Source organism: Ammospiza caudacuta, chromosome 2 (genome assembly GCF_027887145.1).
Source record: "Ammospiza caudacuta isolate bAmmCau1 chromosome 2, bAmmCau1.pri, whole genome shotgun sequence".
NCBI classification, from domain to species: Eukaryota; Metazoa; Chordata; class Aves; order Passeriformes; family Passerellidae; genus Ammospiza; species Ammospiza caudacuta.
This window is the reverse complement of record NC_080594.1, coordinates 33,203,286-33,224,402: the sequence shown is the minus strand read 5'-3', so window position 1 is coordinate 33,224,402 and position 21,117 is coordinate 33,203,286. Positions and strand designations below refer to the sequence as shown.

Sequence of the window (21,117 nt, the reverse complement as noted above, 5' to 3'; positions counted from 1 at the left end):
CCTAACACAGCTGCTCTTCAGTCAACATCTCTCCCCCTTCCTGTGCCCCTAGAGCCACCAGCTTTCTTCTGCAGGATTACTGCATGAAATGAAAACCTTGTTTGTAATAACAGATGTACACCCTTGAGTGTATTCTTTGAAAGAGCCTGCAAAAAAAATTACACTGGGTCTACGGAATGTTAACTAGCACATCTGATGACAGCCCTTGTCTACGCAAATGGCATGTTTTGGACAAAGAAAATAGAAATTTCAAACTAAACACTATTGTAAACTGGAAATTTTTCTTGCTCCACTTAGTTATGATGGGATTGGATAGCCTCGGTAATTTTTGACCCTCTTAGTCCTATTACGAACATTTTACTTTCCCACAGGAAGCTTCTAATCCTTCTTTATTTCACAGGATACAGCATGCTTGTAAGAAAGCTGTGCAGTAATACCAGTTTAAAGGCCAACAGATTTCATGCACCACCTTGGAGGAGGCCCAGGTCTTGGACTTGTACTTCAACACGAAGGAAAATTTCCCTCTGGACAGTGACACTGCGCATATCAGTCCTCCAGGACCCATAAAAAGTTAATCAAGAAATGGAGAGGAAGAGAATTCTTATTTAGTGTCTCAAGCTATTCCAGCATTTCCAAACATGTCTCTTTAATGTCTCTGGAGAGAATCCTGTGTCTTTCAGGAGCTAACATGATGAAGTTGGCAGCTGCTTGGAGAATGAACATGATTATTGAGCAAAGCATTAAGCTTTAGAAAGCTTTGCATCATGACAGAAATCCCCACTCCGGCAGACAGGGATTTCAGAAGATCTCACTATTTGTGTTTGCAGCATTATTGCTCATCTGCATCACACTCATAAACATCAGCATTGTATTGAAGTTTTTATGTGGCAAAAATGAGTCTGTAGAACATTCCAAAGATGAATAAAAGCATGGTTTGGTACATAGGCAGGCATTTTAATAAAGGTTAGGAGAGAGAAATTAGAGAAGGGAGATGCTGAGCATTCCCACAGTTGACCTATTTGACTTGAAAACGAGGGGGAGCACAGGATCGTTTTTCTATCCTCCCTTTTGAAATGACAATGGAGGAATTTGATTTAGGAAAACGCTGTATTGTGGATGATAAAAACACACATTATTCAAGAAAAGGAATTTGCTAAAATAAATTTAACAAAGTTAAACACTGGGTTTGCTAGATTTCTTTTTCTTCCCAAATAAATGCAATGTATCTTTGTGTCCACTACTTAAAATATGCAACTTTGGGTAAAAACATGCATTTTTAAGAAAGATACCATCAGCACAGAGGAATTTGAAAGAGGTTTGAGAGTTGTTATTCCTGTTGTACAGGTGCTGTGTGTAAGAATGAGACAGACAAACAACTACATGTCTTCCAAAGCCAAAAGGTATTTTTAGATTGAAGGCTACCTTACAGAATAATTAGAATAGCTCTCTATCTTAGCAGAGGTTTATGATTAACGTGTATGACATTTGTACATTCTACCAATGCCTGTTAATTCCCACACTTGGATCTTCAAATTTTCCACTGTGTACTTTTTGTCTGGAGAAAACCTTGGACTAGAGATAAGACCATCACCAAAAACGTATTTCTAGCAGCTCCCACGTCCAGTCAGCCAGTCTGGGTTTGAGGTCGAATCGAGACCATGAAGTGCCTGCTGCTTCTCGCCTTTATTGGGGTGGCTGGTGAGTACATATTTCTATTTCTGCCATTTAATAGGAAGCTGATTTTATAAATGAAAACTGCAAGGTAGCCTGTTGTGGGAAAGCCAAGTCAGTTTTGACTTGCACAAGTCAGAGCCCTGCAGGTTCCATCTTCTGTCTGTTCATAATGCCTTGTGCCACAAGCTGGACAATGAACACCTTCATAGGGTTTCCTGACCCAGCTATGGAGATGTGGCCACAGCTTTAGAAAAAGGCTGCCTCCTCCTTTGGGACTAAGGAGTGCACAGGGAATAGCTCTGGACCGAGAAGTCCTAAAGGAACTGCAAAATTTAGGACCCTCGGTGGGTGCTCCAAGAAGATATCACTGCACAGTAGTTTTTACTTTTTCCCTCAGTCAACCCTTGACTGTGTCAGTAGATGGGGTTCAGGGAAAGACACACCCGTGATCTGATCCAACCAGAGCATTTCTGTGTCCCTATGCTCCTTCAGGGAGTAGCCAGCAGGGCTTTACTTGCAGATACGTGAGGCACCCGTGTAAGTCTGATCCCCTTCTTTGAGGGTGCAGCAAATGCATGTGCCTTAGACCTGCCCACCAGCACTGCCCTGAGTGTCCATAGAAGGGGAGCCTACAAGTGAGAGGCTTCATACAGGCAGTCACAGGGCAGATTACAGGCCACATTACCTTAGGCCAGCTGTTGACACATGGCACTTCTTGTCCCCCAGTTGCCTTCCCCACCTTTGCTGAAGACGATGATGACAAGATTGTGGGAGGCTACACCTGCGCACAGAACTCTGTGCCCTATCAGGTGTCCCTGAATTCTGGATATCACTTCTGTGGAGGTTCCCTCATCAGCAACCAGTGGGTCGTGTCAGCTGCTCACTGCTACAAATCGTGAGTGAAAAAATTACATCCTTCTAGAACCTACTTCTGTCTTCCAGTTCACTTCTAGCAGGCATTCTGAGCTATGAGATAGAAATATGTAAGTGCCTCCATTCTCACCAGAGACAGCCAAGGGATGGGTGGATCATTCAGGAAGCCAGGCCGAGGCATCCTGAGGGGTTTTCCACTTGTGCAAACGTTCCTGTGAATGCAGAGCATTTTCTGATATAACAATGAGATAATCAAGCAGAGAGGTCTGGGCTTTGATTTCCTATCAATTACATGAATCATGCTAAAGCATTCTTCCTGGAGAACAGGAAGAGGATCAAGGTCCGGCTGGAGCTGTTTGCCTTGTCCCAGAATATTTGTATCTAGTGCTGCTCTGTATTCAACTGCTGCCAGGTATTTACAGACCTGCAGAAATTCACCACCCATGCATGGAGTGGGTTAAGATCTCAGTGTGGATTCCCAGGGCTCCCTGCAGGACAAGAAAGATGCTCTGCCCCAGAAGGCTTCTGTGGCAGTGGTGTTGGAGCAAGTGCACTCAGTGACAGGGAGGTTTCTCTCAACCTGCCCCCGGCAGTAAAGGACACGCTGTGCCTTCTGTTTTCCAGTCGCATCCAAGTGCAGCTCGGGAAACACAACCTGGGGCTCACTGAATCCACACAGCAGTTTATCAACTCTGCTAAAGTCATCCGCCACTCTGGCTACAGCTCCTACACCCTGGACAACGACATCATGCTCATCAAGCTGGCCACCCCAGCCACGCTCAGCAAAGCTATCCAGACCATTCCTCTGCCTACCAGCTGCGTGGCCGCCGGCACCACCTGCCTGATCTCCGGCTGGGGCAACACTCTCAGCAGTGGCTGTGAGTACTCTGGGGGAGCCTACAGACCCTTGGGGGCCCAGGACAGTCTCTAGGACCTGGCCATTAACCCCCAACAGGACAGGCTAAAACACAGGGAAGTGCTGTGGGACAGCTTTTTGGAGTGATGCGTCAGTGTAGGAACTGCACAGTTAATGTCAACAGAGTTGTCAGTTCTCTGAGAATAAGGGTGAAGTCTGGGACTCTGGAACTTGAATTCCTACCAGAGATCTCTGTTCTCTCACACCCATTGTCAGAGATGTGCATGGCCAGTGGTGTCTATTCCATTGAACCTGCACCAGAGGAGAAGATGGTTTTCCTGAGGCTCAGGTTTCTTCCAGTGCATGTATCACAAGAGTGGCCCCACCTTTGCCAACTGATGAACTTCCAGGTACCAGAAAAGTTAAGGTGGCTGCAGTGTAGAATGGTGGGCCCATGGGTAGAATTTGTTCCATCTCTACAGAAGGGACCCATGCTGTGCTTACTGTGGACAGGAAGCAGGATGGCTGCTAGAACAGGGTGTCCAGCATTTGCTTTTCTGCTAAGATCTTCTCCAAGCTCTGAAAAGGACTCAGCAATACCAGCAATCATCTCTCCCTATTTCTTTGCAGCTAACTACCCAGACGAGCTGCAGTGCCTGAAGGCTCCCGTCCTCACCGACAAGCAGTGCTCTGATGCCTACCCTGGGCAAATTACCAAGAACATGATGTGTGTCGGATACCTGGAGGGAGGAAAAGACTCCTGCCAGGTAACTCATCTGCCTCTCCTCACCCAGTCATTTCTCTCCCACCTTTTCCTAGCTGAAGAGGCCTCCACATTACAGAGTCAGCTATACTCACTGCACTGGTAAATCTGAGTTTTTCAATGACAGCAGAGGCTTCAGGCACACATATCCTGAAGGTTTGCCAAGTACCACATACAGCAAAAGCAGGCAGCTGACTCATCCTTAGCTGTGGTGCCCTTGAAGCTCAAGTCAGGCATGGTAGCATCAGGTGGAGAGTGTGAATCTCTCAGGGATCTCTGGCTCATTGCTCAGGCTGATGCCATTTGCTGAATGTCCATACCCTTTGTGTGTACAGGGAGATTCCGGCGGTCCAGTGGTCTGCAATGGACAGCTCCAGGGCATTGTCTCCTGGGGTTATGGATGTGCCCAGCGTGGCCTTCCCGGAGTTTACACCAAGGTTTGCAACTACGTCTCCTGGATCCAGTCCACCATTGCCTCCAACTGAGATGCTTGATTGGCGTGGCCTGTATTTTCTCCTCATCATTTCTGTTCTTTTGTGTCTGGACAAGCAAAAATTATGAGAAATTAATAAAAACTTTCAGGCACCCCTACTTTGTGCATGGTTTATCTGGGAACTTCCATAGCCTGTGATACAGAATTACAGAATCACAGAATTTTTAGGTTGGAAGAGACCTTTAAGATCATCGAGTCCTATCCATGTTCTAACACTTCAACTAGATCATGGCACCAAGTGCCACATCCAGTCTTCCCTTAAACACATCGAGGGATGATGACTCCACCACCCCCCTAGGTAGATGATTCCAGTATTTGACCACTCTTTCTGTGAAAAACTTCCTCCTTAATTCTAGCCTGTATCTCCCTTGGTGCAGCTTGAGACTGTGTCCTCTTGTTCTGTCTGCTTTTGCCTGGAAAAAGAGACCAACCCCCAGCTCATCACAGCCACCCTTCAGGAAGCTGAAGAGAGTGATAAAGTCACCCCTGAGTCTCCTTTTCTCCGGGCTGAACAACCCCAGCTCCCTCAGTCGTTCTTCATACAGCTTGTGCTCCAAGCCCCCCACCAGCCTCATTGCTCTCCTTTGGACATGCTCAAGTAATCAACGTCCCTCCTAAAGTGAGGGGCCCAGAACAGGACGCAATACTCCAGGTGAGGCCTCACCAGTGCCGAGTACAGGGGAAGAATACAGACCAGATAGAGTATGCCACACAGAAGGAAGTATTTAATATTTTCAGTGCCTGTAGAACTGGAAGCATGTTGGAAAACTTTACAGACTTGCTTTGAAAAGACTTTCAGTCAGTCATTTTCAGTTGTTTCTGAAACCTTTCATTTATGACAGTTACACAACATTTCTCACTTTGAAAAGACCATTTCAGGCTTCTGCCTGTCCCTTGTGTAGCTCTCCAGTCCACTGTAGAGGATGCTGCTTGCTTCTAGACAAAAGGGATGCCCTGAATCGCCTACACTTCATTACCCCCACTGCAAACGACAGTGCAGGGTCTCAGAGGAATCTGATCCTCACCTAAATTTTCATAATGTGTCAAGGACAGAAGCTGGGAATTCCTTGCTGGAGTGTGAAGCACAGGGTGAGTAGGGGAGCTGCAGCTCATGCCATAGAAGTGGGGACATGGAGATGCTGTCTTGTGCTCAGGGTCTTGTGGTTAAAGCCCAGTCAGCTGCTGGGTGTTACAGGCACTCCCTCACTACCCCCTTGCCCTGGTGGGATGGGAAAAAGGGTAGAACTGACAGGTTGAGATCCCCATCCTTCCCTCCACATCCAGCACGCACAGTCTGCCCCTTCGTCCTGCTACATGTCTGCAGGGTTCCTGCTATGCTGCAGAAACAGAGTTTGTGCTGACACACAGTTTGTGTCATTGCCCAGGGTTCCCAGCCAGCCAATGCCTCCTGTCATTTCTTGGCCAGCCCCACCCCGAGATGTCTCACCCTCACTCACTGCTCCCTCTGCACAAACCTTTGGGCAGCTCCAAGAGGCAGCTTGCTGACAGGCCAGGGGCTCTCCCGCCATGGTTCCCTACTGTTTCTTGGTGGCCATGCTGGCCCCTCTGGGTAAGTGAACTCAACCCAGCCCTGAGCACCTCCACTCATCTCGCTGCTGCCCTCCCAGCTGTGCAGCCACTTCCTGGCACTGCTGCATCCTGCAGAGCTTTCTGCATGGAGGATCAGCAGGGAATGTGGGGGCACTGGGAATGCCTGAATCTTCTGCAATGGCCATCTATTTGTCATTCTTTGTGCAGCCATCAGATGGTTCCTGATTTTGGAGACAAACAGGCCAGGAATGCACCTTGCCTATTGAGGAGAGATGGGAAATTCCCCTGCTGATGTGAAGAGCTGTCCCATGCATGGAACTGTTCCCTTGGCTGCCCAATCCCTTCTCACTCTTTCCCTACAAACTCACAGTACCTACTTGAGTTCTTATTTCATTTTTTCCTCTTCCACACTACTCCTACTTTTCTTTTCCAGTGTTAGCCCTTGAACAGTCTCCAGACATGGTGATCAAAGAAGGAGAATCCGTGAATCTGGAATGCTCTGAGAAGAAATCCACCAACACAGCTATGTACTGGTTCATGCTGCCTTCAGAGAAGAATTCCAGTCTGACCCAGTTGGTTTATGCAGTTGAAGGTGCCAACGCAGTGGTGGAGAAGGGTTTTGAGAGCCATTTCAAGAGCAGCAAGATAAAAGGAGACAGTATCACCCTCTCAATAGAACATGCCTTTCTCAATGACTCTGGCACATACTACTGTGCTGAGAGTGATCACAGTGGTGAGACTGCTGAGGGAGCTGAGCACAAACTTGTCCCTGAACAAACAGGACCTGCTTTCCACTTGTGGCTGCTGCAGGAGGCAGGGTGATCACTTCTCATTTGCTGCTCTGCTTCCTGGCCTTGCCTTCTTCCTCTTCTCAGATGCTGACAGTTTATTTCTCCAGCCTTCTCTCCTTGCTACTCCAGCCCTCCTCAGCATTTAACTCTTATTTGCACTACACTTGCTTCTGTCAGCCGTTCTTCTTCTCTCTGTCTCCCTTCCCTTCCCTTTCCTAGCTTCTTCTTTCTGTCTTCAATCTGCACTCCATTGTCTTCCTGTTACTCAACTCGTGTCAACCCGGCTCATACTTCTCACTGTCAAACAACAGAAGGAGTGTTTGTGTGGGAAGTTCCTGCTGCACCTGTGCATGAAGGCAAGGCCTGGCAGGTGTGGCAGTAGCCAGCACCGTGTGGCAGCTGCCCACATGCTCCTCTGTTCCAGCGCCTTGTCTGTGGTTGTTCTGTGGCCAAGGAACAGGGACAGCAGAGCAAAAGCCCGTGCTTGATCTGGTAAAATGTTCAGTGCATCCCCAACTCCTACATGCAGAGTGGTGTCTGGGGCAGGATCCACCTGCCTTCCCACCCTTGATCCACATCCAGTTTATCTTCAGCAAATGTAGGATAAATATTACAGGTTACATTAGCAAGCTGAGCAGATAACAGAAATTTCCCACAGGATAAAGTGTTCTCTAGACCAGTGACTCAGATGAAGGGTAGAGAGTGTCCTTATCAAGTTCCCTGATAACACCAAGTTAGGTGGAGTTTTTGATAGCTGAGAAAGCCTGCAGCCCTTCAGATGGGCCTTGACAGCTTGGAGGGATGGGCAGAGGGGGATGTTCTGGAATTCAGGAAAAGCAAATGCAGGATTTTATGTGTGTGGAAAATACCTTATTAACCCGCACAGGCTGGGGGCTGATCTGATGGTGAACAGCTCTTCAGAAAAGGACGTAGCGTTCTAGGTGGACACAAAGGTCTCTGTGAGTCAGCAATTTCACCTGGTGACCAAGAAGCCAGTGGTGTCCTGGGATGCATTAGGAAGAGCATTGCTGGGATGCATTGCCATCAGCGGGAAGAAGGTCGGGCTCCACTCAGCCCTAGTGAGGAACATCTGCAGTGCTGTGTCCTGTTCTGGGCTCTTTGGTGTAAGACAGACATGGAGCTCCTGGAGAATGTCCAGGACAGGAGATGAAAGGTGTTTAGTAGTGTGGAGCATCTCTTTGGAGAACAAAGGCGGAGCGATCTGGGCATGTTCTGCCTTGAGAAGAAACAACTAAGTGGCCACCTCATCAATGTCTACAAGTATTTGTTGGAAGGGTTCCTAGAGGTGGATCAAAATTCTTCAATGTGATGCCAAGCACAAGGAGAAGAGGCAAAGGGCAGAAAATTATGCACTGGTAGTTCCACCTGAATTTGCGATAAGAACACTGCACATTTGAAGACAGTTCAATGCAGCAGATTGCCCAAAGGTGTTGTGGAGCCTCTCTCTCTGGAGATATCCCAGAACCATCTGGATACAGTTGTGTACCCTGTGCTCTGGGATGACTCTGCTGGAGCAGGGAGGTTGGAGCAGTGACCCCCGGAGGTGTCTTCTTGGCTGGCCCATCCCATGATTCTGTCCTGCATGACACAGACCCATGCACAGCACAGGCCTGCTCAGGGCACTCCAGGTGCTTCCCACCCTGCACATTCCCATGCTAACATCCAAGCTTCCCAGAGCCTAAACACAGGACCCCACACAGCAGCCATGCCTGTTCAACATCACTGACTTCTCAAATCCTGTGTCTTCTGCAAGGCTCCCCATGCACCGCCCTGCCCTTTGCTCACCCCAGGGAACTGGAGACCCTTTGATATGGACACATCAGGCACAGCCTCCTCTCTGCTGGAGTGCTGCTGCTGCTGCTGCTGATGCAGGTGTCAAGATTTGGGGTTCCTACAAAGCAGCCCAATCTCTTTGCTTCTTTCTACAACTTCTGTAGAGGAATCTGGCGTCTTCCCTGAATCTTCTCTAGGCAGCCTGGGGAAATGAATGCAATGGGACACACTCAGAGCTGCAGCAGAGGATTTGGGAGGAGCTGCAGGCATTGCTGCTCTCCTCTGCTGACAGGACACAGGGGAACATCTTCACTGCAAAGCCCTTCAGAGCCCTGGGCACTGGCATCACTCCATGTCCTGTATGGGCCAGCCTCACCCTGCCGTGCACACAGCCCAGCACGGATGGGCAGAGGCGCTGCCAGAGCTCTGTGCCCAAACTCAGGGCACACAAACTACGAGTGTCCCTTCCTGCCTACAGGGATTTCCCACTGCCTTGGGCAGGGGAACAAGGCTGGGTGGACACAGAGAGCAGAGGACATGGTTTTCTCCAGCTTTGTCCATTTGTGTCCTGCTGCTCTTTTGCAGACTGCTGCAATAAAGAGACAAGGATTATATCTGCTCTGCTCTGGCACAGAGAAGGTCAGGGTGTATCAGCACATCCTGTGGGGAACTTCTGCTCAGAATTCTCTCCAAAGTGAAGTGTCTCCAAAAGGATAATCCCAGTGCAGAAGCAAAGGCAGCCTGTTCTCTCCTTGACATCCCTCTCTGGAGTTAGAGAAGAACAGCTACAGAACTCTTCTCTGCCAGGCTCCAACAGACACCAGCTCTGCAGGTCAGCAGCTTCTCCCATACCTGGACAACACATCAGGCCTGACTGGGAGAAGCAGAGATTCCCCATTGCAGCTTGCAGGGCTGGCAATCTGTGAGTGTGAGGGAGGCTAGGGAGGAGACAAACAGCAGGACACAGACACACAAACATGCATTCCTGAGATCTCCTTGTCTTCCCATCAATTTCTGCCACTTTGTGCATTCCTGCGCACACACTCAGGCTGCCCCACAGCCCCATCCTGCTCCGTGGTAGCTCTGAACTCTGGCACCTACTGAAGTCCCCCCTACTCTTGCCCAGCACACAGCAAGAAGCCAGAGGAGCAGAGCACAATCAGCTCATGACAGCCTGCAGGTGTCATTGCCCACCGTTCCTGGGCAGCCAAGAGCCTTGGTGACATTTCACACTGCCGCTGCCTCCCCTGCCCACCCACAGAGAGACGCATCTCTTGCTCTGCACCTCTCCTCTTTGCACACCTCTGCGTCTGTGCTGGCACCAGGGGCAGGTGCCTGGAAGGAGGGGGCCTTTCTCCATGGATTTCCACCGGTTCCTTGTGGCCATGCTGCTCCCTGTGGGTAAGTGGGCATTCCCTGTGTCCTGATCAGCTGCACTGGAGCTGCTGCTGCATCCTCAGCTCTGCTCCCAGTTGCTGGCTCTGCCCCTTCCCAAGGATTCCAGGGCAGCGGTGGGCAATGAACCGGGTGAACATTTTCACCGCATAAAGAATGAGGAAACCCTGCAAAGCTGCAATTTATATTTTCCTGCCCCGTTTTATTATTTCTCTTCAGAGTACCCAAGACATTACTTCTCAAAAGAGATTCACTGTTGGATTAAAAGGGCATTGATTTGAGGTCTTTCCATACTGTGTATCTTTTTTTAAAGAGGAATTACATTGGCCCATTGATTTCTGACCTCCTGGTGTGATTCCATCCCATGGCATACTTCAAGGATGTATATTTTTATCCTCTTCAATGCATTTCACTCCCAACCTTTCATCTCCTGTCTCTCCAGGCTGGGCCCTTCAGCAGTCACCAGATACAGTTGTCCGGGTGGGAGACACCATCACTCTGGAATGTTCTGCATCAGCAAAAAATTTCCTATACATGTCTTGGTACAAGTCATCCATGGAGAAGGATGCCAGAATGCAGCTGGTTGTGTATTCAGTGGAAGGCAGCAAAGCAGATATTGAGAAGGAATTCCAAAATCGCTTCCAGAGTAACGGGACTAGGAACAACCATTTAGCTGTGAAGATACAGCATGCTCTACTCAATGACACAGGCACATATTTCTGTGCTGAACAAGATCCACAGTGAGTCAAAGGCTGGTGCAGCACAGCACAAACCTTTCCAGGCAAGCAGGGATCTGCCACCAGCACACACTGAGCCCTGTTTGAGTAAACTCCTTTTTCACTTGCCCCCCAGCTCTTCATAAAAACACAATATAACTGTCTGTCTGTCTTTCTGTCCATCTATTTGATCATCAATCTGTCTTTAGCTTGGTCTCCAGCTACTCTTCTATACTTTCCCATCTCTGAATCACTTTCTCTCTCTCAGTTTTTCTTGTCCTCACTGTCTGACCACCTTTATCTCCCATTGAGATTGTTTCTGACTTCACTCTTTTTGAGTCATTCTCTCTGTCCTCCTGACTTTTCGTCTCTGTCCTCTCATACATAATCCCCTCCTATTTCCTCTTCCCTTCCTCCTCCATCTCTCCTTCCTTACAATCTGATACATCAATTCATGGCCAGGGAAGCAGGATGTGGAATAGTTCACACAGCACTTTCCCTCTCCACCACCTGGAAAGGCAAAGCCCACTGGTCCTTGGCCTCAGTGGCCTGCAGGGAATCGACACGCAGCCCAAGTTACACTCATACCCTGTAACCTGAACAATCTGATGTCTGAGAATTGTCCCTGCCCACAGCAGGAGGCTGCCCAGGTGAGCCATGGAATGTCCCTGGTGACCAGGAGGAAGAAGTCCAAGTGGAATTTTCCGCAGGGCTTGTTGGTGTTTTTGAGCATCTTGTCTGGTCCATCCACTCAATCTCCTGCTGCTTGCTGAAAGTCACGAGGGCTGCCCTGACTGGCTTATTCCTCTTTATCTCCAGTTCAAAAAGAGGGCAAGGGCCCAGGGGAATCCTCACCTAAATGCTCATAATGCATCAAGAACAGCTGCTGGGAATTCCTTGCTGGAGTGTGAAGCACAGGCTTGGTCAGGGGAGCTGCAGCTCATGTCACAGCAGTGGGGACATGGAGATGCTCTCTGCCGCTCAGGTCCTTGTGGTTAAAGCCCAGTCAGCTGCTGGGTGTTACAGGCACTCCCTCACTATCCCCTTGCCCTGGTGGGATGGGAAAAAGGGTAGAACTGAGAGGTTGAGATCCAAACACAGCAATAATAGGAGAAAATGACAAGGAAAATACACAGAAATAAAAGTCAAGTAAATCCATGAGATACACAATATTGTCACTGAGCACCCAGTGTCCTGGTGCCCAGCCCATCCTCAGGAGGGACAGGCAGCAGCTGGCCAGCTCCCCTCCTTGTCCACGCAGAGCATCCGGCTGAATGGGAGGCAATGTCCTTTAGGCCAGATTGGGTCCGCTGTCCTGGAAATGCTCCCTTCCAGCTGCTTGTGCAGCTGCTCTCTGGCAGAGCATGAGACACTGGAAAGTCCTGGATTTGGGGTAAGCAGTGCTTAACTACAGCTGACACTCTGTTAACACTATTATTCTCAGAGTGAATTGACAACACAGCACTGTGCCACAGTCTCCCTTGGTTGATCCTGTCTTAGCACTTGCATACAATTTTCGTTAAGACTTCCATGCAAATTTCCCCTTCGATCAAACACTTAATTGGATGACACCTCGGGAGCCTTCTCCTTCCCAGCATTACGAGACAGAAGTTTCACCAGGGATTCTCACATTTTCCACTTGTTTCTCCTTCCCTATTGACCAGCAGAGCTCTAGGTACAGGGAGGAGAAGGATGAGGGAAATGTGCTGCCAACAGACCTTGTCAGAATGGCCTGTCACTCCTTCCCTCTGTCCCTTTCACCCTTTGCCATCATCCCAGATGTTATCCCTGTGCTCATTGGGTTCCCCAGTTATCCCATGTAGATTTTGTCCCATGCAGCAGAGGACATGTGGATTTTCTTCAGAGCAGAAGCACCTGATGCTGCAGTGGAGAGGCTGCAGTGGCCTGGGTGTCCTCAGCCTGTGAGCAGAGCAGCACAGAGGTGTCCCTGGCAGAGCATGAGTGAATGCAATCGCACTGCACTGCTGCTTTCTAAGCCCCAGGGCTCTCACTGCCTGAATCCCGGGGCAGCCTCCACACCCCACTGGAGGACAAGCTCAGTCCTGCAAGAAAGCAAATTTCCTTGTAGAGGCCAATTGTCAGGGCAGAGGGGACAATGACACAGATGCTCTATGTCATTGCCCAGGGTTCCCAGCCAGCCAATGCCTCCTGTCATTTCTTGGCCAGCCCCACCCCGAGATGTCTCACCCTCACTCACTGCTCCCTCTGCACAAACCTTTGGGCAGCTCCAAGAGGCAGCTTGCTGACAGGCCAGGGGCTTTCCCGCCATGGTTCCCTGCTGTTTCTTGGTGGCCATGCTGGCATCTCAGGGTAAGTGAACTCAACCCAGCCCTGAGCACCTCCACTCATCCCGCTGCTGCCCTCCCAGCTGTGGAGCCACTTCCTGGCACTGCTGCATCCTGCAGAGCTTTCTGCATGGAGGATCAGCAGGGAATGTGGGGGCACTGGGAATGCCTGAATCTTCTGCAATGGCCATCTATTTGTCATTCTTTGTGCAGCCATCAGATGGTTCCTGATTTTGGAGACAAACAGGCCAGGAATGCACCTTGCCTATTGAGGAGAGATGGGAAATTCACCTTCTGATCTGAAGAGCTGTGCCATGCATGGAACTGCTCCCTTGGCTGCCCAATCCCTTCTCACCCTTTTCCTACCAACTCACAGTACCTACTTGAGTTCTTATTTCATTTTTTCCTCTTCCTCACTGCTCCTACTTTTCTTTTCCAGTGTTAGCCCTGGAACAGTCTCCAGACATGGTGATCAAAGAAGGCCAGTCCGTGAATCTGGAATGTTCCAACAAGAAATCCTCCAGCACAGCTATATACTGGTTCATGCTGCCTTCAGAGAAGAATTCCAGTCTGACTCTACTGGCATCTGCAGTACAGGGTGGTAATGCAGCAATGGAGAAGGGTTTTGAGAGCCATTTCAAGAGCAGCAAGATAAAAGGAGACAGTATCACCCTCTCAACAGAACATGCCTTTCTCAATGACTCTGGCACATACTACTGTGCTGAGGGCGAGCACAGTGGTGAGACTGCTGAGGGAGCTGAGCACAAACTTGTCCCTGAACAAACAGGACCTGCTTTCCACTTGTGGCTGCTGCACGAGGCAGGGTGATCACTTCTCATTTGCTGCTCTGCTTCCTGGCCTTGCCTTCCTCCTTTTCTCAGATGATGACAGTTTATTTCTCCATAATTTTCTCCTTGTCACTCCAAGCCTCCCTCAGCATTTAAGTCTTATTTGCACTACACTTGCTTCTGTCAGCACTTCTTCTGCTCTCTGTCTCCCTTTCCTTCCTTTCCCTAGCTTCTTCTTTCTGTCTTCAATCTGCACTCCATTGTCTTTCTCTAACTTAACTCCTGTCAACCCGGCTCATACTTCTCACTGTCAAACAACAGAAGGAGTGTTTGTGTGGGAAGTTCTTGCTGCACCTGTGCATGAAGGCAAGGCCTGGCAGGTGTGGCAGTAGCCAGCACTGTGTGGCAGCTGCCCACATGCTCCTCTCTTCCAGCACCTTGTCTGTGGTTGTTCTGTGGCCAAGGAATAGGAACAGCAGAGCACAAGCCCGTGCTTGATCTGGTAAAATGTTCAGTGCATCCCCAACTCCTACATGCAGAGTGGTGTCTGGGGCAGGATCCACCTGCCTTCCAGCCCTTGATCCACACAATACAGTTTGTCTTTGCCAAAAACATTCTAAAATTACAATGTATGCTCAGAAGCTGTGCTGCCAATACAGATTTCCAAGAGGTTACAGTGTTCTGTTCATCAGTGGTTCTCATGAAGGGGTAGAGAGTCTCCTCATGAACGTCACTGACAACAGCAAGTAAGGAGGAATTGCTGACAGCCCCCAGTGCTGCACAGCCCTTCCGATGGTGTAGGAGCCTCGGGGGTAGGATGGTCAGGACGGACCAAGACGAGAGATCTCTGAAGCCAGGTCGTGGAACTTGTGGTTTATTGCAGAGTGCCAGGGTGCAGGGCCCTGCTGGGAGCTGCCAGCCACAACTCAGAGCAGGCCCGAGAGAAGAGAGGGGTAGAGAGGATGAGAGGGTAAGGGAGTAAGAGTGTAAGAGCATAAGGGAGTAAAAAAGCTAAGAGAGTAAAATGGGTAAGAGAGTAAAAGGGATAAGAGAGCGAGGTTCTTGTTACAATACAATAAATCTTCTTCTGTGTTGAATTTTCTAATTCTCACAATCTAATCTAGTACAATATACAAAGCTTATACAAAGCTATTAGCATTTACATAATGTAATGATTAGAAAAATCATTACATGACTATACTGTGTTACATGTTAAACCCAGAAAACTACTCTTTGGACACCTTCTGCTGAGCTAGTAGGGTCTGCTCTGACTTTTGAACTTGTCTGCAAGCAGAGGGCATTGTTTCATCAGAAGGGGATTATCTTCAGCTGGCCACACTATTGTTTTCTAGTCGTTCAGTAACGAATGTATCTCAAAGTTTGCTTTCATTTCAATCTCACTTATAGTTTCTATATGCTCATAATCTTTTGCTGGACAATCATATTTGTAGGGTTTCCTGTTTCATCTTCCCCAGCAAGATGGGCCTTGACAGGTTGGAGGGATAGGCAGAGAGGAACATCCTGAAATTCATCACAGGCAAATGCAGGATTGTACCTGAGTGGAAAAATAACCCTGTGCACCAGGACAGGCTGGGGGCAGACCTGCTGGTGAGCAGCTCTTCAGAGAAGGACCAGGGGGTCCTGGTGGACAAGAAGCTCCCCATGAGCCAGCAATGTGTCCTGGTGGCCAAGAAGCCAGAGGTGTCCTGGGATGCATCAGGAAGGGCATTGCCAGCAGGGCAAGGGAGGTGGATCCAGGTTTCTTCACTGCGATGCCAAGCACTAGGACAAGAGGCCAAGGGCAGAAAATGATGGACAGGAAGTTCCACCTGAATCTAAGGTCAGAGCTTTGCGTTGTGATTGACTGTGCACTGGAAGAGATTGCCCAAAGAAATTGTGGAGTCTATTGGGAGATATCCCAGAACCATCTGGATACAATTGTGTGCCACGTGCTCTGGGATGACTCTGCTGGAGCAGGGAGGTTGGAGCAGTGAACCCCTGAGGTCCCTTCTTGGCTGGCCCATCCCCTGATTCTGTCCTGCATAACACAAACCCATGCACAGCACAGGCCTGCTCAGGGCACTCCAGGTGCTTCCCACCCTGCACATTCCCATGCTAATGTCCAAACTTCCCAGAGCCTAAATACAGGGCCCCACACAGCAGCCATGCCTGTTCAACATCACTGACTCCTCAAATCCTGTGTCTTCTGCAAGGCTCCCCATGCACCGCCCTGCCCTTTGCTCACCCCAGGGAACTGGAGACCCTTGGCATGGACACATCAGGCACAGCCTCCTCTCTGCTGGAGTGCTGCTGCTGCTGCTGCTGCTGATGCAGGTGGCAGGATGTGGGCTTCCTACAAAGCAGCCCAATCTCCTTGCTTCTTTCTACAACTTCTGTAGAGGAATCTGGGGTCTTCCCTGAATCTTCTCTAGGCAGCCTGGGGAAATGAATGCAATGGGACACACTCAGAGCTGCAGCAGAGGATTTGGGAGGAGCTGCAGGCATTGCTGCTCTCCTCTGCTGACAGGACACAGGGGAACATCTTCACTGCAAAGCCCTTCAGAGCCCTGGGCACTGGCATCACTCCATGTCCTGTATGGGCCAGCCTCACCCTGCCGTGCACACAGCCCAGCACAGATGGGCAGAGGCGCTGCCAGAGCTCTGTGCCCAAACTCAGGGCACACAAACTACGAGTGTCCCTTCCTGCCTACAGGGATTTCCCACTGCCTTGGGCAGGGGAACAAGGCTGGGTGGACACAGAGAGCAGAGGACATGGTTTTCTCCAGCTTTGTCCATTTGTGTCCTGCTGCTCTTTTGCAGACTGCTGCAATAAAGAGACAAGGATTATATCTGCTCTGCTCTGGCGCAGAGAAGGTCAGGGTGTATCAGCACATCCTGTGGGGCACACACTTCTCCTCAGAAATCTCTCTGAGATGAAGTGTGTCTCCAAAAGCATAATCCCAGTGCAGAAGCAAAGGCAGCCTGTTCTCTCCTTGACATCCCTCTCTGGAGTTAGAGAAGAACAGCTACAGAACTCTTCTCTGCCAGGCTCCAACAGACACCAGCTCTGCAGGTCAGCAGCTTCTCCCATACCTGGACAACACGTCAGGCCTGACTGGGAGAAGCAGAGATTCCCCATTGCAGCTGGCAGGGCTGGCAATCTGTGAGTGTGAGGGAGGCTAGGGAGGAGACAAACAGCGGGATACAGAGACACAAACATGCATTCCTGAGATCTCCTTGTCTTCTGTCCTGGGTTGACTATATGATGCTTTTATCTCCAGTCGTCTCATTCTGTTTATGTTGAATAATAAGTTTTGCACCTTTAAGAGTGTTCCAGAGAGTGAAGGGGGCAGAGAAGAAGCGCGCAGTTTGTTTTCAGACACTGCACTCCTCCTCCACATTCCTGCTCCTGGACTGTGCTGTCTGCGGATGGGCAGACAGTGGGACAGAGCTCTTCTTTTGCTTTTTAGTTAGTGTTAGCTAGCTGAGGCAAAGAAGGTCCCTGGACTGGTTTTTTTTTCCTTTTTCTTTGGACCTCTTGAAACTGCTCTGGAAAGAGCACCCAGGAGAGCACCGGCAGCTGCAGCTGTGGCCCACCGGGCCAGGCCTGGCCTGCGACAATTCCAGCACCGGAGGGACTGATCAGAGACTGAGTGAGCTGCAACCCGGGGACGGGGTTTTCTCAGTTTGTCATCTCTTTTAGAGTGGCAAGAGGTCTCATTGTTTGATATTGTTTTGGTTTTACCGTTTAATAAACAGGTATTTTTCCACCTTTCTCCAAGGAGGTATTTTTACTTCCCGGACCAGTTGCGGGGGGAGGGACTGATTGGATCTGCTTTTCCCACCAGAGCTCCTTAGGGGGGTTCTTCCCCAAACTTGCTCTAAACCTGGACAAATACATGAATTGGTGCCCAACGCGCGGCTGGAAAAGGTAGAAAAATGATCTATTAATTGTGTGTTTGTTGCTGTTAAAGCAGTTAGTAGCCATGCTGCATGAATCCCTGTTGTCTCTGGAGGTGAAAGCCTTTGTGTGGCTCTGTGCTTTAGACCTTTTTGAGGTTTCAATACCTTTCTGTCACTTGGATTATTGTCCATAACAAGTAATTTTTACGGTAGGTGGGTATGGATTGGAATAGCTGTTGTGCTGGTCTTGGTGATAATGAGTTATAAAGCGTTAACAAAGATACTGGCGTCTGTTTACAATATGTATGGTTTATGGTTTCTTCATCCTACCCTGCATCCCAATTCCAGTAGTACATTTTGGGAATTTATTAGTAATTACACTCAGTCTGTTAGAGGAGGAGCCAAGAATAAGACTTTCCAGCCTTCCCTTTCCTTCTTCTCCTTTGGATCGGTTATGTCACTTTTTGAGAATGTTCAGTTTCCCCTGAATGTTAAAGAGACCATCTTTCTGGTATTTAATTTGGTAAGCTTCCTCTATATGGTCTGCAGCTTCTCTAGAATGAGGGCTGAGATATCCAGAGGAGCTGGTGAGACCCCTGGCCCAAGAAGCAGATGCAGGCATGAAAAATCCTGAGTGGTGTGGAGAATGGGAAAATATAGGCCAAACCCTGAAGGAATTTTCTGATCCTGTAGACTGGGATTTTCCACGGGAACAAATTCAGAACCCAGCTGAAGTGGGGAAATACCTAAAAGAGAAGTGCCATGACGATTCTAAGGAGAAAAGGCTAATTGCAATAAGCTGGGCCCTGGCCTATGCTTATCGCACTTTGTTAGATAGTGTAGGGCAGCAGACAGAGGCAGGGGGGCAGGAAGATAAATCAGCTATCCCAGTCACTCAAGCTGTAGCCAACAGCCCAGGCTCGAAGCCAGCAGCCAAACCAGATAGTGAGCCTAAGCCAGCATCTAAACCCATGGCTGTTGCTACCAGTACTAGAAGTGGGAAATGCACGGAAAAAACTAATAGACCAGTGGATGATGATGATGATGGTGATACAGGAGAAGGAACCTAAATGCCTCCTGACATAAAATCAGGAGTCAAAGCAGCAGGTGCAAGAGCAGACGCAAATATTGAGTCTTATCCCCTGAAGGATCTTCGTGGCCTAAGGAAGGATTACACCCGACGACCTGATGAATCCATAATTAGTTGGCTGGTCCGTCTCTGGGATGCTGCAGGCGAGGCTACAATTCTGGACGGCACTGAAGTGAGGCATTTGGGATCCCTGTCACAGGATCCTGCCATAGACCAAGGAATGATGGGCGGGGCTAACCCTCACAGCCTCTGGGAATGGGTCCTAAGAAGTGTAGCAGAAAGATACCTGTGTGCAGACGATCTCTACATGCAGCAAACCCAGTGGAAAACCATAGAACAAGGGGTTAAACGCTTGAGGGAAATGGCAGTGGCTGAGATTGTCTTCTCAGATGATGGAAACACTGTAAATCCAGACTTGGTACCATGCACATTTGTGATGTAGAGAAAACTTGTATGACTTGGGCTACGAGAATACGCTTCTGCTTTAGCCATAATGAAGAGGGATGAGAGGGATGAGACTGTGCTTGACTTGGCAAGGAAGCTCCGAGCATATGCAGATGCTGTGCACGGCCCAACACATGCCAGAATTGCAGCAGTAGAAACACGTCTGCAGAATTTAGAGGATAAGATAGAGGAGAATCATAAGAAGCTCAGAGAGGAGATTAAAGAAGACCTTCTCCAAATCTCGGCAGTACAGATCAGAGGTTCTGGTATCCAAGGCAGACGTCTCCCAGGTGGTGAGAGATGGTATACCCCACGAAATGAAATGTAGTTCTACCTACGTGATTGTGGAGAAAACATGGGGAGGTGGGATGGAAAACCTACTGCTATTCTGGCACGACGGGTGCGTGAATTGAAGGAAGCCACCAGAAGGAAAGCAGCACCAGTTGCCCATAGCCGAATTGCCATGTTTGATGATGATGACATGTCCGATCCCCTTAAAGGAACATCCAAGACATATGCCCAGGGAAAGAAGGATAACCAGGCTTAGAAGGGCCCTGCCTCTAGCCAGGTAGAGGCCAGGGAAAATTGTGTTTTCTGGTCTGTGTGGATTCGTTGGCCTGGCACATCGGAACCACAAGACTACAAAGCTTTGGTTGATACTAGTGCGCAATGTACATTAATTCTGTTGAGACATGTGGGGACAGAGTCTGTCTCCATTGCCGGTGTGACAGGGGGATCCCAGGATTTCACTTTGGTGGAAGCTGATGTGAGCCTGACTGGGTATGAATGGAAGAAATGTCCTATCGTGACTGGGGCCCAGAGGCCCCATGTATTTTGGGCATAGACTACCTTCGAAGTGGGTACTTCAAAGACCCAAAGGGACTCAGATGGGCATTTGGAAAACCTGCTGTACGGACAGAAGGTATCAAGCAGTTGAACAGCTTGCCTGGACTGTCAGAAAACCCATCTGCAGTAGGACTCCTGAAGGTAGAAGAGCAACAAGTGCCAATTGCCACCTCAACAGTGCACCGCCGACAGTACTGAACGAATTGAGATGCTGTGATCCCCATCCACAAAATGATCCGTGAGCTGGAGAGCCAAGGGGTGGTCAGCAAGACCCATTCACCCTTCAACAGTTCCATTTGGCCTGTGAGTAAATCTGAAGGAGAATGGAGATTGACAGTGGACTACTGTGCATTGAATGAAGTGACTCCACCCCTGAGCGCTGCTGTGCCGGACATGCTGGAACTCCAGTACAAGCTGGAGTCCAAGGCAGCAAGGTGGTATGGCACTATGGACATTGCCAAGGCATTTTTCTCCATTCCTCTGGCAGCAGAATGCAGGCCTCAGTTTGCTTTCACCTGGAGAGGTGTGCAGTACACCTGGAACCGACTGCCCCAGGGGTGGAAGCACAGCCCCACCATCTGCCATTCACTGATCCAGGCTGCGCTGTAAAAGGGTGAGGCTCCAGAACACCTGCAATATATTGATGACATCATTGTGTGGGGGAAGACAGCAGCAGAGGTGTTCGAGAAAGGGGAGAAAATCATCCAGATTCTCCTAAAAGCTGGCTTTGCCATCAAGAAGAGCAAAGTCAAGGGACCTGCTCAAGAGATCCAGTTTCTGGGAATGAAGTGGCAAGACGGACGGCATCAGATTCCCACCAATGTCATCAACAAG

The 21,117-nt window shown here is 49.3% G+C and overlaps 1 protein-coding gene across 1 annotated transcript; it reads left to right on the top strand.

The window, feature by feature from the left end:
- The first annotated feature begins 1,658 nt into the window (after window positions 1–1,658).
- LOC131572501 (trypsin-like) lies at window positions 1,659–4,651 on the top strand. The gene is made up of 5 exons (XM_058825709.1): window positions 1,659–1,698; window positions 2,401–2,569; window positions 3,172–3,425; window positions 4,034–4,170; window positions 4,502–4,651. Exons 1-5 carry the CDS (start codon window positions 1,659–1,661, stop codon window positions 4,649–4,651), a joined length of 750 nt encoding a protein of 249 aa, XP_058681692.1.
- The last annotated feature ends 16,466 nt before the right edge of the window (window positions 4,652–21,117 follow it).